Here is a 16410-nt window from a genome sequence, read left to right on the forward strand (position 1 = left end):
AGAAGGGATTTTTGGCATTATTAAGTACCTTTACCTTTTGGTTAGAGATGTTTCATTGGTTGTTAGGTGAGTTTTCAATATTTAATTCTAATTTATACAAACTAAAAAAAAAAATTAAAAAAAATGGGCATTTTGTCCCAGGAGGCACGGAGCAGTCCGTTTGTGCCTGCCAAAAGGGCGCCGCCCATTTTAAAGAAACAAAGTATGGATGATGATGAGTATTTTTTTTCTTTAAAGGATGGACGAAGAAACGGAGGAAGTGGGTTTTCGTCATCCCGAACCGGCTCAAGTACCGTGCGTATTAAATTCAAATATTTGCACTTTGAGCAGAATGAAATGTTGCGCGTGCTGGCCCTCAAACTGAGAGAGAGACACAGAGAGAGAGAGTGACAGCAACTGTGAATAAACACATAAGCGACACACGCGGCTGTGTGAAGAAGCAATTGAGAGCCAAAATAAGGATCTTATGTTGCGTTTAATTTGTACAAAGGGATCAATTGAAATAAATACACCCATCTGGACAGTGTGACACCGGTCCTAGCTCATCTGCGAATTGGCCTCGTGTGACAAGTCTGAGAAGGGTTCCGGTACACTTTGTAACAAAAGCTGCATTTGGTGCTGTTTGGGGAGTAAAAAGCTGTGTTTACAATTCACTATTTATAATTTGGCTGTTGTGGCTTTTAAAGAATCTCATAGATGACATATTCGTTCGTAGACCATGAGGTTTAGGCAGGAAGGGATTTTTGTAGGTAATATTGTTCTTTCTATTCACTTCTGGGTTTCTTGGTTCAGCAATGAGACGTCAGTCAGGCACCTGTGTACTAAACCATGAGAGGGTGAGGACAAGAGCGGGAGAGAAGCTGAGCCACGTTTAAGCCACTCATTTGATTCACAATTCACACGCAGATCCCAGCCAGGGGGCAGGGATTTTGAGGAGGAGAGATCAGTAGCCAGGCTTAAGTTTAAAATGTCAAACGCTTTACTTTGACTTCATGGGAAAAAAACCACAAAAAAAAAACGACCATTCAGAGAGCCACAACAAACCACACGCTATCAAACATTTGTCCATCTTTTATGATTTTTTTTTTTTAAAGGACTGGCTTCACAGAAAGAAATACAGCAAGACACGCGCATATCGATTTTTAACAAAGAAAAAAAAAATGCGTGTCGTGTACTCGAAATAAAAAACGCGACACACCACAGTACCAAGAATGACCTGTGAGAAGCAATAGACTGCCAGAAAAAAAAAAGATATGGCAGAAAAAAGCTAATATTTAGCTGGTAAGTACATTGTGGTTGCAAACTTTTTCTCCCAGACATTTTTAACGTTGTGAATGACTTAGGAGGCATGTTAGACAAACGCAACCAGTTGTTCTACTGTTTTTATCTGGCACCAGTACGGACTTAAGGACAGTTCCTAATTGGCCACTATCGTCTTGGCCGAACTGTTAACCACACGCAAGACTTATATATTCAACAAGTTTAATATTTGCGATCCAAGCAGATCATGGCGCAAAGACACGCAACACATATCACGACAGTCGCTCAGGACAATCCTTCAGAGACATCCGCCAGTCGGATTTTTGCCAACGTTGCTCACGAGGGAGGAGAAAATGCTTAAATTCATCCCGATCGTCATTGTTTGTGTCATGCTTTTGGCTATCGGGGGGAATAAAGTCAAGTTGAAATGATCTCATGGCAAAATTCACAATTCTGAACAATGAACAGACTACAGAGTGTTTTGCGGATTTTTGTTACCATACTGCTTGGTTCGTAAATGCCCCTTAAGTCAATCCCCATGTTTTCAGGAGCAATGTAAGAAACAGCATTCCACCCGTCTATCCTCCTGTACAAATCCATCGTTCATGAAAGGGGGGAAAAAAGGGCACTTTCCTAACAATCAATCATAGTGGCGCTACCAGAGCATCGAGGTTTGAGGTGCTGACTGACTCCCTCCCCTTTCAAGCCCTATGACCTAACGCAGGCAAGAAGTGAGGCTCAGTGCGGGACTGCTCCCCTCTTTTCAGACGCACACCCAAATCCCCCTCATGTATGGATTTGTTGAACATCCAGCATTGAAACCACTTTTCGGTCAGGAAAAGATTAGGTGTTGGGCAACGAGCAAGTTTCCATGCATGGCAGGCAATGAAAGCAGCCAACACAGCCTCCTAAATTCTTTTAAAAAAAAAGAAAGATGGAAAAAAAGCAGAAAAAAAAAATAAAACAGGAGTCATGTATGACATTTCTATAATACGAAAGGTTACAACTGCCCTTAGGACTCATTTCACAAATTCCAAGTGAATTTCAAGGAGCGGAACATAAATGATGCAAGAGCTGGACAGGCTACCTGGTTGTGTGCTTCACTGGGACAGGAAACGTTGTGTTTGCATTGTGTCTCATCTGAGAGGTGTTTCCAGGAACTCCTCAAGTGGCTTCCTCTGGATGAGCTGCCGAAAGCTTGTGACTGACTTCATATAGCGCATCATAAACTGTACTTCAATTTCATTGGACACCTTCAATTCATTTGTTTACAGAGCCTTGGGCCATGAAGGTTGCAAATCACCTTGAAGGCAAAAAAATATTTTCAGTGCAGTTTAAACAAAAACAGGACTGCGGTTGTTCTCATGCTTTTGATAAACAGCGCCCTCTGCTGCTTAGTCTGTGAATTACCCCCCAAGTCATTAATCTATTGAGTGGAGAAGACCGTACCCGTCAATTTGCATTGGATGAGACAAGCCAAGAAAATTACACCCACACGACCAAGCTTTAGAACACACACGCATATCACTCACAGCAACAGAGGGGGAAAAAAAGCCTGTTGCAATATCAAATGCAATAAGTAACAAAATCCAGTACAAAAGGACTTGTTTAAGTAGCTAGAGGAGGGAATGATCAAAGCAATAAGTCATGCGCATTGCTGTATTATTACAAACTTTAATAATTACATGAAACCATGGAAAACTCAACGATGGAAATCCATTTTTTCACTTTTGCGTAAACCAGAAGAGACACCCTGAGCACTGGGATGAAAAACGCAATGGCAAATGTATCCTATAATAACGGCTATCAACTGCACTCGTATTTGTCACGTCTGGTCTACAAGCCAATATGACGTTTGTTTGAATTTGTCGAGACACATGATTAAACATAATTCCATACAATCAGTAGTGGCAGCCGTGCATCAGGACTAAAGACATTTCATCTCGCTTGCTCGGTTTCTATTCAGTTCTCCAACAATAACACCTCCCCAATGAAAGGAAATTCCACCGCCTTCTCTGCCCTCGGCTGAAACACACTTAATCCTGCTCTGGTAATGAGGTCACCTCACGAGCTACATTTCAGCTCGAGGATTTGGTTTGATGGCACCTCAATCCTGAGTGAAAGTTGCAATTATTAAATCCACGATTCCCAGTTTTTCATCCTCATCGTATATTGAGAACCACGTCGCTGCTCAAAAACAACTTCCATCCCTGCACCGGGGCTGTCAGATCTCAAGATCAGCCAACGCCGCCTCAAGTGGAAGTGACAGTGTGTCTGCAAGACACATTAGCACTGGGAGGAAATTGGAGGTAAACAGATACAAAAATGCAATCGCTGCTGGAAGCAGCGAGGCACAGGGGGCAGGAAATAAACTTGTATTTAAGCTGATTACCCGAGCGGAGGCCGGGCCTCTTCAGCAGCCTAACTTCGCCACGACCAATGTTGTTAATTAGAGATTGTTCAGGGGAAAAAAGGCAGCCTTGTCAGACTCGCTGTAGTGTTCGTGATGGCTGGCTGGAGGGGGACGTGCCGAGCTCTTAATTGGGGCTGTATGATGTATCAGTGGCTGGCCAGAGCGCTGGTGATGATTGCTGTGAGCAGGTGGCCGTGGTGGCAGCTCCACGCAGGCCGTCCCGGGCCAGCCTGTCTGTTCTCGTCAGGGCCTGGAACACTGAGCAGACAGCTCCTGAGCCCTGCGCTCATTACGCCAAGTTGCCCACCCTGTTGCCTAGCAATGCCCCCACAGCCCCTCCATAACACTTCCTGCCTGGCCCAACAATGTAACCCAGAGTCATGACAGACCGCTTCAACTTTGTCCAGTAATGGGCGAAAGGTGAATACGCCACTTCTGGCAGGATCCTCTGTCGACACAGCAAGTTGTTCATATTTGTTATGATAGTCAAGCACATTTAGAGAAAACTTAATCCACATTTACTTTTGATTTAGAAATTAAACGTCATGTTGTAAATTTTCAGTTGAAAAGATTAGAAGAGTTGAATCGCTGTCCTCCATAATTATTAACAACCCTGGTTAGAAATGTGTTAAAATCTTAGTCCCCCAGATCTCAACAAAAAAAATAACACTTTATAATATTTACTTTATGAAACATATCGTCATAACATATTTAAACAGAATGTAAATAATTTGTGTGCCATCATTCACTTAAGATGACTCCGGATGTCTGGAATTTGGCCACTTGGAGGCAGTATAATAGAGACATGAAGGAAGACCCAGACGAAAAAGATTATCACAACAACTGTCAGTGACTCTGTAGACTGCAAAAACAGTTGTTTTATTCCACAGGACGATAAAGAAAATACGCCTGTGAGTATTGTTATATTGTGTGTCTACATGTGTCAATGCACCATTTGTGGCCAAATATCCATTACGACGGTTATAACGATCTATGCCAATGTTGTTATTTAGCTCTGGGAAGGTAAAGTTGAGTGGTTGCTTTAAAAACAAAACACGTCATTCTCTTTCAATTTGGAGTGGCATTAAATACCTCAAAGCCTTTTTTTTTAAAGTAATGTTTACTATCTGCAAAACTGCTGCCGAAAGTGAGCCGAGTTCACCGCTCAAACAATGCTCGTACCATGAACAACTTGTAAATCGGGCGGGTCAGCCGAATTTCAAAGCACCCATTATATATTAGGATAGAAAAAACACATTATCTTTGTTATTTCACCAGCTAGTAATTACGCCGAATGGTAAAAAATAATTCATCAGGCAAGTGGGTACAAAAATAATCTTCTTTACCAAGTAGAAGCCAATCCGCCATGTTAAAACACATTTGGGAGAGTGTGACGTGGTAAGAAAACAGAGGAACAGCATCACTTTTTGCACAATTTGTTCAACCAGAACAGAAATTGCTGAACTTTTATGATTTTTTTTTCAACATGGAGCAGAACCTTGGACTTTTTAACTGTGAAATGAGAAAACATATTTCATCTATCCAGCCAAATAAAAAAATGACACATTGGAATACTATCAAAAGCAACAGAATTATCTGATATTCACTCACTAATCTGGCAGTAGTAGATGGCATTTATACTGCGTGTCTAGAGATTCTGGCTTGAATAAACAGCAAGTTTTTTTATTATGGTGTCTAGGATCTGTAATCAACTTCATTTAATCCAATCAGCAATAAACTGATGACACATCGCCCCCACAATGAATTCGGCATCCCGAGTGCAAAAAGTCAACATGAAATATATCATAGCCGCAACCCAGAGATTTACAGACATAAAATAATCCTGCAAAGCAATCCAAGACAAACCATCCCGCAATGGTGACCTGGTTGCTGAAGTTGAACTATACGGGGAAAACTTCATTTATCATGCCAAGAGGCCCACTGCACTGGAAGGCTGAAAATGGGTTATCATTCGTCACAGGCAGCTCGCATGTCTGGAATGTCTCACTTTGTACACTCGGAATATCGGACAAGATGCGTGGTGTTCGCGGAGATCAGGACCACTGTCACTCGGGGCGATCAAAGGGAGTGGCGCTCGCGCTGCAGCGTTCATACACAAACGTGTCTTCTCTGGGTTTGCGCTTGGGCCGCTGGTGCGAGACCTCACAGTGGAAGTGCCTGTAAATAAATGGTTTTGTCACCATGTTCTCACATTCCTCCAACCAATGAGGCCTCTCAGTCTTGCACCGTCATTAGCATCGGCCGCTACCTTCACAGTTGTGTGGTGAAATCAACGCTTTGCAATTCTGGACTTCACAGGAAATCTACTGAGCACCAAAACATCTTTTGCTATGTTGGACATGTAACCAGACTCAACACTACATGATCTTCATGTGCACAGACTACCGTTTTCAGTGTAAGTAATTCATTCACGACCCGCTGAGTTAAAAAAAAAAAAAAAAAATCTTTGACGTCTTTAGCCGTCAATGGCAGTAAACGAGTCAACTATATCGTACTGTATTTAACTGACATTGGCCTTCTCAAAGATGTCTCTTGCAAGTCCAAGATACTGTACTGCCTGATAACTTGATGATTAAAATCCGCTTTACTCGGCCCAGCTAATTAAATTTATATCATGAATATCAGTCGAGCACATTCATCCCACATATTACGCGGCGTGAGCAAGATAGGGGCCAAGTGTGTTATTAGATTTGACGCTTTGTAAATGTATGCTTTTGTTTTTCCGATCAATGGCCCACTTCTGCCTTCTAAAATATGATTACTGTCCTATCTTGTACCATGAAATGTGATAACCCAACTACCCAAAAAACTGATAGTTATTAATGCTTTGTGATAATTTGGTGAAAGGGCATCACCCAAAAAAAATTTAACAAATGAAGGGACATAATGAGGGAAAGAGAATTAGAGTGGACGCTTGATTCTGTACTTTAACAACAAGATTTAAAAAAAATAATAATAATAATTCCCTTTTCACACAGCAAGGCCTCCAATAGTAGAGAACAATTTCCAAAACAGGTTATAGAAAGTAGGGCTTAACGATATGGCCTCAAAACAAATTCCCCAAAATTGGACTTGTGATTCTAATAGTTTTTTTCCTCCCTTCAAAAAAAAGAAAAAACAATTGACAGTTTATTCAATGTTTTGTTTTTTGGATTTCCCCCTGCTTCTGGGTTTGGCTTCATTTACTCTCTGTTTGCCACCAAGTCATCAGTGTGGAAGTTGGCATCAGCAGGGATGCGCTTTGATCTACGGAAGCAGACAACAACTTTCCCGATTATTGAGTTGAAGAAAAAAAATATATAATCAGTCTGACGCTATCCGTTCGTTGCCTTGCCTCAAATCAAGGTTTGCCATTTTCATGCTTTCAATCTTGATCTGCTTCACGTTGCTCACTTTAAATTCAAGGCAATGAATAGACGTTTACAAATACCTTTAAACTTGCCTCTCTGGAATCCAATAGTCTTTCAGAGAAGAATGTGAGGAATGCTCAAATGCCTTTATTGGCAGTATTTGCTGAAGACGAAATGATAAGTCTATTTTTTTCTCGCACTAAAAAGTGGCACACTTGCATGAAAATTAAGCAGAATGGAAAGCATTCTTTTTCACATTCTGGCTTATTCACATTGTTACTACCTTTGCACGTTGATTCAAAGTGAAATCAACACATGACCTGGAGCCAAACATACAGTTCATTCATTGGCTGGCAGAATTATTTCGCATCAAAAAGCGTGGCAGTTCAGGATTTAGTGTTCCAACTACATTGTGGAGAACAAAAATGTCTTTTGTTAATTTCATCTTTCAGTCTGAGGTAAAACGAGTCAGAGGGATTCATCCAGTGGTGGGGCGTCAAAGCCTTCTCTGCTGGCCTACCATAATTAAGAAAACATCATCATATTCTTCACATTGACGTACTATTATATCCGAGTGTTGAATTTTTAGGTTAGAGTTTTTATCCAACCAGAATTCAGCAAGCTCATGTTGCCAGGCAGATTTCATAATACCAGTGGCACACACTATACTATTCTGTATTTGTGAGGGGTGTTTACAGTTGATAGACAGTTGCAATAGCCAATCAGATCACGAGTTGATGACAGTCAGGCTTGTGATTGGACACTCACTCGTGAGGGGACAGCGCTATACGGAATCAACACACCAGGAAGTCGTAACTGGCGACCGTTCGAAAATCTATCATATATTCTTGCTTTTTTTAAACCACAATGGCTGAAGGAGGAAAGAGTGTGGATTTAACTGCGGATACACTTGCGAGGCCATTTTCAAGACGGACCTTCCAAAAGAAGCTAGGTCGTCCAACGCTCAGTCGTAAGTCTTTCTGTATATTATTTCTCCAGCTGTAGTGTCATAAATGATGGCAAAATGAGGGGGGTTATTCAAGTCGGACTAAGTAGGACTTCACCAAAGGCCTACGTGTGACATGCAAGGCCCATCATAACCCATTCCAAAGCATCTTTCATCACATTATGTGGCGAGGCAATTCTAACAGAGACACAGACAAATATGATCGATGGAATCATTGTCAAACGACAACAGCAGAGAAATAATCATTTTCTCCTGGCTGGTGTGACATTACAAGCATGTTTAACTTGAGGTATCAAGGGAGGAGAAGGACCCGCCGAAGAACCAGCTTGGGGAGGGTTACAATACGAGGGAGAGGAAAGGAAAGTCATTAATCACGCTACAGTCTTGTCCTCGTGGAGGTATTCTTGCTCGCTCCATGGAGAAAGGGCAGTGGAACAAGAACGCTCTATACGGGTGGCCAATTAGTTTACAAATTTCAGTTGTGATAGAGGACTTCATTGCAGCATGGGTTCCAAACTGCCGCCCACTCTGCCTGAGCAAACCACATCATACCAGGGCCAAATCGTCATGCCGTGACCCGTGGCATTCAACTGCCTGCAGCGAGAAGCCGCTCATTCCATTTCAGCCCAGCCTCAATCGTTTTACTGCGGTTACATTGGATCGCCTTACATCCTGGATCTGCCAACACGTTCGGCCTCTGTTCAGTTTTCCAGGCATCTGTCTTGTTCTCAAAACACACACACTGACTTTCCCACTTCCATGAGATCAAAACATTCTGTAAATCTTTTCCATTTCGCGCAGTGCAATAGACTTGGGCGGATAGACTATTTCAACCAGTCCCGCATGAAATAAGTCACATCTGAACACGGGACACAACTAGACAGGGTGTTTCTAAGTCTACTGCGTGTGACTTGGCAAAAAAATCATATCTTGGGAACTCGCGAGGGTAGCAAGAGAAAACTGGTTTCCATTGAAAGGAGAACGCGAAAAGAGTGGAAGTAAAAACTTTGTAACGTCACAAACAACATTATGACTTTTTGGCGTAAAACGTGGTTTCATTGCCATTTATGAAAACAATTTCTTGGATTTTGGGTGTGGGGGGGGTGTTGCTACAAAATCTTAAGATCAATAGATTTCACGAAAAATAAGTTGCGTTTTCATTTCTACAGCAGTTGTTGAGACATAAGTGATACCGACGTATGAAACAAACGTAACGCTTGGCTTTAACTACGACGACACCAGCTAAATGAAAACAGCATCACTGCCATCAGAGTAACGTACAGACACACGCACGCACGCACACACACAGAGTGCTAAAGGACAAAAAAAAACACTGTGAAACACATCCCAGTCCTGTAGTTCATCTATGATTAACGCTACTATCAATCACCTTCTGATCTAGTGACAACATGTCCGCCGGGATGCAATAGTAGCTTTCAATGTGCCGTCTCAAGGATAAGCTCATGCGTCTTAAAAGTACTTCCTGCTCAATGAGTGATAACAGAACACAAAAGTGACACTCAGTAAAGTATCGCAGATCTCTTCTAAAGCCGCACAATCTTTATTGGGATCTGCACTGAATTGTAAAGTCCACCATTAAAAAGAAGAGTCATGCATTATACTCGCAGAAATGAATGGCCCTTTTCCGCTCGGCTCAACTGGCCATTCATGGTTTTCCATTGGCATGGGAGTGATTTGATGTATCAAATGTGAACATCCATGGTAAAGTTAGCTCCCCCTGTTGGACTGGATGCTGCGGTATTATATTCTACACATATATAAATGTACCGTATTTTCGGGCCATAAGGCGAACTTGTATATAAGCCGCAGCAACTCTTTCTTTTGGGAGAAAAAAAATTAAAAAAAGAAATTAAAATAATAATAAATTAATAAATAAATAAACAAATAAATAAATAAATAAATAAAAAGATATACAAGCCGCACCAGACTATCAGCCACAGTTTTCCATGTTGAAAAAAAATGAGTTTACTGGATGTACAGAATGATTTTGTACTGTGAATGCACATAAAGGTACGTAAACAGATTGTTAAAACAGTGCCTTTTAACAGGTCAACAACTTTGCTAATTAAAACAGAACAGACCCAGGAAAAAAAATAAAAATAAATAAATAAAGATTTATTTCGCGTATTTTCTGAACTATAGAACTATAATCCACAGAAAAGCTGCACCATTGTATTGGCCGCATGGTTCAAGATCTCGGAAAAAATGAAGCGGCTTATAGTCCGGAAATTCAAAACATGCAAGTAAACACCATACTATTTCTGTTTCATTTTGAAGACAATAGAGCCAAAATAATTTCTTTTTTTTTCTTTTTTTTATAAACCAAGTGCCATCATGGGATAATCGACATGATGTTTGATAATTAAGGTATAATCTCACATTAACGCATGCTCAAGAAAACGGCATAAATTTGTCAGTAACCAACAAAATGTCAACGCAAAGCTTCGATGGTAGTGTGAACTTCAGGTTACCTTGCTACTCATTGTTATAAGAGCAAAATGCAAAGGAGTATCCTATTATGTGAAAACATTATTTTTTAGGCTAAAGGTAAAAAAAATAAACAAAACAATTTATATGAACAGTTCTGAGATTTGGGTTTTGAATGTCTGTTTCCGTCTCTCCGAGTAAATTTATGGTTAGCATTTCTATGACATTCAGCAACTTAGTAGTTATCGGCAGCGTCATATGCATCCATATCTGAATGTCTCTCAAACGTGATGATGAGAGTGAACACAATCTGGAACCATCGGCCAGAAGTGTGTGCGTGCAGATATGCACGACTATACTGTATGTGTGTGGGAGGTCGGAAACGGATATGTAAAGGCTGAGGTAGTTCCTTGGAAACAAAGGCCCCCGAATCACATGAGTCTTTCCTTTCACAGGCGCCCGAGGCTCCCGTCCACCTCACTGGAACGCTTGAGAGAGAACATCCTGGATCTGCCACCCCCTCATTTCCCTTCACCTGACCTAGAGCACATCGCAGCAATCAATAACGCGTTCGTTTGTGAAACGGCAGCAATTGTTACTACAATGCTGTCATAATGGCGGCTTTGGTTTAAGAACTGAAATGTAGTCAAGTTCTAGAAACAACAACCACATGACCTTTCTAACCATTCACTACCCTATTACAGCGCAAACTCTCAAGGTATCATCTTTCACTCTGGATAATCAACTTCTCTCACTCTTCATCCCTGCACTTTTGCAACGCTCTTACGCTTCGTTTTACGGGCCCGACTGCGCTGTTCAAAGGTCACCCCCTTGCCTTTTATGTTCCCCCCCCCGCCTCCTTTCCTCCTCTCCTTTTGGGAGGCCCCTTTTCCAAAACGCCCAGCACGGCCGGCATTCCACAGACGGTGGGAGCACCTTCAAACGCTCCACGAGCATAGCAGACGGCCGCTCACAGCCACATGTCGGGCGACGGAGCCTTGGCCTCAGCTGCCATTAAGCTACGCTGGCGGCTTTGATTCAGGAAGGAACTGTTGGAGCAGTATGTGTGATGACAAGAAGAATGCAACTGCATCTGGGGTGATAACTGCGTCGCATTAGCCACTTGCAAGCTACCACACGGAAACACGGGTGCCACAGCGGGGCCTCTCGTGTGGGTGCCGGAGAGGCCGGCAGCTGCAGTGGCTGTCCTGGCTTCTCAGAGCACTTTTTCATCTGACCTCCCCAAATCCTTCAGGGCGTGACTATACTGACACACAGCTCCAGTTTCATTCTCCCAAGCAAGGCCAAGTGCGATCATGCATGGCTCTGTACATAAATGCACGCGGAACACATCAACTCTAATAATAAATGGTTGATAAATTCATAAACACAAATGCAATACTAAGGAACCTGTAAAGCAAAGTACAGCAGTACTTAGTGTATTTCAGGGGTTAAGTTTCAGAATGCCTTACGATTGAGGAAAATCTGAAAAACAACCATATTTATTTATTATTATTTATATAACTAATTAAAAAATATATATATTGTAGATGGAGGCACAGTGAATGACCAGTTAGCATGAAGGCCTCAAAGTGAAGAGGCGCAGGGTTCGATTCTAGCTTTGGCCTTCCTGTGTGGAGCTTGCAGGTTCTCTCCGTGCCGGTATGTGTTTTCTGCGGGTACTCCTGTGTCCCTCCCACATTCCAAAAACATGCATGGCAGGTCGATTGGACACGCTGAGTTGCCCCTCTGTGTGATTGTGAGCAAGGATGGTTGTTCATCTTTGTGTGCCCTGCGATTGGTTGGCAACCAGTCCAGGGTGTACTGCCTACTGCCTTAAGACAGCTGGGTTAGGCTCCTGCATTCCCGCGACCCTTGTGAGGAAAAGCGGCTTAGATAATGGATGGATGCTATTATACATAATAACAATGCAAAACATGCATGTGAGATTCAGGTGTTCTTCTGGTTATTTTTTCACAGTCTACTAGTATATGTGACTTTTGGTCATGATTTGGACATACTGGGTAAATGTAGATCCGAACATTGACATGTGACATCACTTAACCCGTGTTGAACTCACATGCCGAATGATTGGAAGGGTAGGCCAAGCTACTATTTCTAGCACTTCTTTTGACATGGATGCGACGAGAAACAAGTCTATTGTTCCTCGGGGCGGGGCTTCGGCTTCTCTCCAGTCATGCCAGTGTGCTGTGATTATGAATGGTCACATCTGGATGGATTTAGCCAAGGAATCATATAAAGACCCTAATAGGCTCCGCACCTCTGACATGTTTTTGGCATTTCAGATCTTGTTTTCATCAATGATCACCATCTGTGATTTATTATCTTTTCACTCCTTCTCCTTCGGTGTAATGAAGACTGATGAATATTTACATGCAGGCCTCGAGGAGGGGAGGACAATTATGTTGTGTACCTCAGCAAATCTAATGTAATTTAAATGTTGCCGTTGCATTCACTTACAGTACTTGGAAGGACAGACAATTAGCAGGCACAACTAAGCATACAATGCAGGTGAAAGGAGGTAGCACACCGTGCCTTCTGAGTCCTAGCTGTCGTGAACTCTGTACGTTTTGACTGAGTAGGGTTGTGCTAAGCTAGCTTTACAAAAAGTGTAACGTCATCAGTTGACACTTACGTTTGGGAAACACGTGGGTGTGCATTGGCAGTCGAATCCAACACAAAACTAGTTTGGATAAACGTGAACTACTGTGCACGAAAGTGTAGGTGACTTTTTTTTTCGTCTCAAACAAATATGACAAATTCCAATTGTGTTTCAATCGAAATAAATATCGGGTAAAGATGTCTTACCTGATAAAACCAAATACAAGTTCGAAGTCTTGTACTTCAGTACTTGGTGCTTATTACCGTTGTTTACCACGAGATGTCGCTAGACAACAAGCAGAACTGACGTTGCATTTAAGTACGGTTTGAATGTCGTACATTCATTGACTTATTAAACATCTTCGGTTCCAGCGCTAAATTGGTCAAACAAAAAACGTTGAAAGGGTGAAGAATGTAAAGAAAGCTAAAATATGTTTCTATTACAGGTGAAAGTCCTCAAAAGTAAAGTTATCCCTTCGAAAATAAAGACTCCCGTGTCGGTTGGGGATTTTAAAATTTCCTACAACATTAAAGCATGCGGAAGTGACGCTTGAATAAGGAAGTAAATAGGAAGTGGTGTTTTTCTCCCGTATGCTCCTTTATATTAAGGAATTTAAAAACAGAGACTACTTTCCGCCGTTTCCGTCACATTGTTCTCTGTTAATATGCAACTGTAAACACGACTGCCAACAGAGGTAATGTTAATAGTCTGGTTAGGGGAATATATCGGAAATACGCCGTCATTTTGCGGGCTGCTCTCATTCCAAATTGTGAACAGATTGTTTCCATTTAAAACTTAATTTTTGTAACGTCACAGTTCTTCTAGTTGGCATCGTTTTCGTCGTTTTTGAAAATTGAACGGCGCGCAACGCTATACTGCGCAATACTATTTTGCAAATAAATCGCCCGCTTTGTTACACATTTGCGTATGAGGAAAATGGCATTTGTATTCATTATGTACAGTATTCACAATCCATCTCCTCTACTGTTTGTTCACACTGCGATTATGTTAGATATTTTAAATCGTCACATTGCACTATTGCATATTGTATACGTCCGTGCATAGTGCCCTGAATAGTTAGAATATAGCTCTCTTATTATATTGATTCTGATCAATATCATAGCCTGTTCATAACATTTCTGTAGGAACGCCTAACTTGTGCTAACGTGAGGTGTGTCAGAGAAGTTTCAGAACTGGTGCCACTGATGTTTTGTTCCACATCCAAACAACAAGAAATCCTCGAGAGCAGCCGCGTGCAAACTACGGCCCGGGTACCAGATGCGGCCCGTTAAACGTTTTAATCCGGCCCGCCGTACTTGAAAAAAATTAAATGAATAAACCGTGTTAATGTTTTATTTTCTAAATACTGTTGTTTTTCAAAGACATATATATTGTTGTAATGCTTTTGTTCACTTTCATTTAAAATTAAATGTATTTTTTTTCTCCGATGAGGGGAGGTTACCAAAACACTCCATCCATCTGCTTCTGGTCCGGCCCCTCTGTCAAATTTTAGACCCCATTGTGGACCGCCAATCAAAAAGTATGCCCACCCCTGCCCTAGAGACCTTCTCTTAGTGCTTCATGCACTATTTGAAGGGTTCTTCAGGGATCGTCTGTTACTCCATCATCAGGGCCATCTTACTGTCGTCCGCGTGGTCAAAACAAGTCCACTTGATGATCCCCTTGAGCTTGGGAAATAGGACAAAAATGACAAAATTCTTGGTCGGGTGAGCAAGGAAGCTGTTGTTCCAGAACGTCAACATTTTCCTCGACCGAAAGCTGTCAGAAACTCAGGGCTTCTTGAGTGAGTACGTTGTACAGGTGAAGCAGCCATAGATTGTCCCGCCAAAACCTCTGCCTCCCTCGTCTTGCAATCAAGGAAGCAAATGCGGGAGGATCTCTATGTAGACGTGCTGGTTGGTGGTCTGCCCCACGCTGTAGGGGAGAGCTGTTAGTTTTCATTTTGGTTTTGAAATCTATCCTTTGTGACACTAGTGCAGGAAGTTTTCTGACACACCTTATGTATGCATTTATATACCTTTTAGTTAAATGCAGTAGTGCTATTTTCCGACCACTCATCCACTTATTTTTAGTTAGGATATGCATTGCCGTTTGTGATATGCTATGAAACTAAAGTTGAATATAAACGTATCTAAATTAAATTTCAGGTTGTGGAATGCTGGTATAAAACCAGTAAAAATGCACAGCCGTCTACAGGAGTTGAAAAAGGAAGAGGAGACTCTCCTCAAAATCAAAGTCATGCTACAAGACCAGCTGAACAGGTTAAAGGTGAGCGTTAGATTTGAGCAATGGTTGTGGCACTAATGGCTTTTAGTCTACATTAAGTATGTTCACTCTGTGTTTTAGTTTGAAGAAGGTGCCTTGAAATCAATCATAAGAGCTCAAACTGAGGAAGGACCAGCTGAATACCCAATTCCAGAAATTGAGGTAGCATACCAGACTGTGTCCATTCACCAGATGAAGTGAAAAATGACCTGCATTAAAAAATAGTGTCTTTACAGACTAAGATGATACTAAACCTTCTGTTCTTATCTCTTCAGGATGTCAACCTGGACGATGAAAACAAGATTAACTGCACCAAGCTTCTACTGAACACTGCTGCTGATTATGATATGGAGGAGGAAGAGGAAGAAGACGAAGACAAAGATGATGATGATGATGAGGAGGAAGAGGAGGATGAAGATGATGACAATGAGTTTGGGTTTGTGCCTGATGGGAATGATGAGATAGATGATGACGATTACTGAGCTGCTTAGTTTCCTTAATGCTGAATGTGACCTCAGTATTTAAACAATCCGACACCACGTTACATAGATGTGGTTATTTGTCCACCGGCGTAGTATTTTTATTTGAGAAAGTTAATTTATTGTCGCTGAGTTTGTGGCTTGTTGGATTCAAATGTGGCGCTCATCGTACCCTCTCTATTAGCTGCAGAAAGACGTTAGGATTTCAGTATGTTGTGCAATCTGTGTTTCAAATGTAGTTGGAAATGTTACACCAAAATAGCTGGTGATGTTTAGCGGCTTCTTTTCTACCAATCTGACAATTAGGTGCCACTGTTCAACTGAAAACCACAAATCAACTGTTGAAATGTGCCTGTTAGCATTAAACGGTATGGCTGGGTTATATAAAAATATCATAAGCACAAAATCAACGTTTTTGCATGTGTTTTTATGTTCTAGAAGGTAATTTTTATTTACATTTGTAACTGATCTGCATTATACATTGGTGACAATTATGATCGTAAATGATTTTCCCATTAAATAATGTGTAAAAGCGTTCTTGTTTCATTTTTCTATGACCAGCC

The 16410-nt window shown here is 41.5% G+C and overlaps 1 protein-coding gene across 1 annotated transcript; it reads left to right on the plus strand.

The window, feature by feature from the left end:
* The first annotated feature begins 13624 nt into the window (after nt 1-13624).
* snapc5 (small nuclear RNA activating complex, polypeptide 5) lies at nt 13625-16382 on the plus strand. The gene is made up of 4 exons (XM_088298930.1): nt 13625-13776; nt 15251-15371; nt 15450-15530; nt 15644-16382. The coding sequence occupies exons 1-4, from the start codon at nt 13673-13675 to the stop codon at nt 15848-15850; spliced, it is 513 nt and encodes a 170-aa protein (XP_088155056.1). The 5' UTR covers nt 13625-13672; the 3' UTR covers nt 15851-16382.
* Nucleotides 16383-16410: the final 28 nt, after the last annotated feature.

The sequence above is a fragment of the Idiotropiscis lumnitzeri genome, chromosome 6 (assembly GCF_059441095.1).
Source record: "Idiotropiscis lumnitzeri isolate Australia: NSW breed Sydney's pygmy pipehorse chromosome 6, RoL_Ilum_1.0, whole genome shotgun sequence".
NCBI lineage: Eukaryota > Metazoa > Chordata > Actinopteri > Syngnathiformes > Syngnathidae > Idiotropiscis > Idiotropiscis lumnitzeri.

What these genes read in the sequence shown, in the direction of transcription:
- snapc5 (XM_088298930.1), top strand. Translation starts at nt 13,673, where the DNA reads ATGCTCCTTTATATTAAGGAATTTAAAAACAGAGACTACTTTCCGCCG. An exon ending in AAACACGACTGCCAACAGAG is followed by an intron (nt 13,777 to 15,250) that starts GTAATGTTAATA and finishes ATTAAATTTCAG; the next exon opens with GTTGTGGAATGCTGGTATAA. An exon ending in ACCCAATTCCAGAAATTGAG is followed by an intron (nt 15,531 to 15,643) that starts GTAGCATACCAG and finishes TTATCTCTTCAG; the next exon opens with GATGTCAACCTGGACGATGA.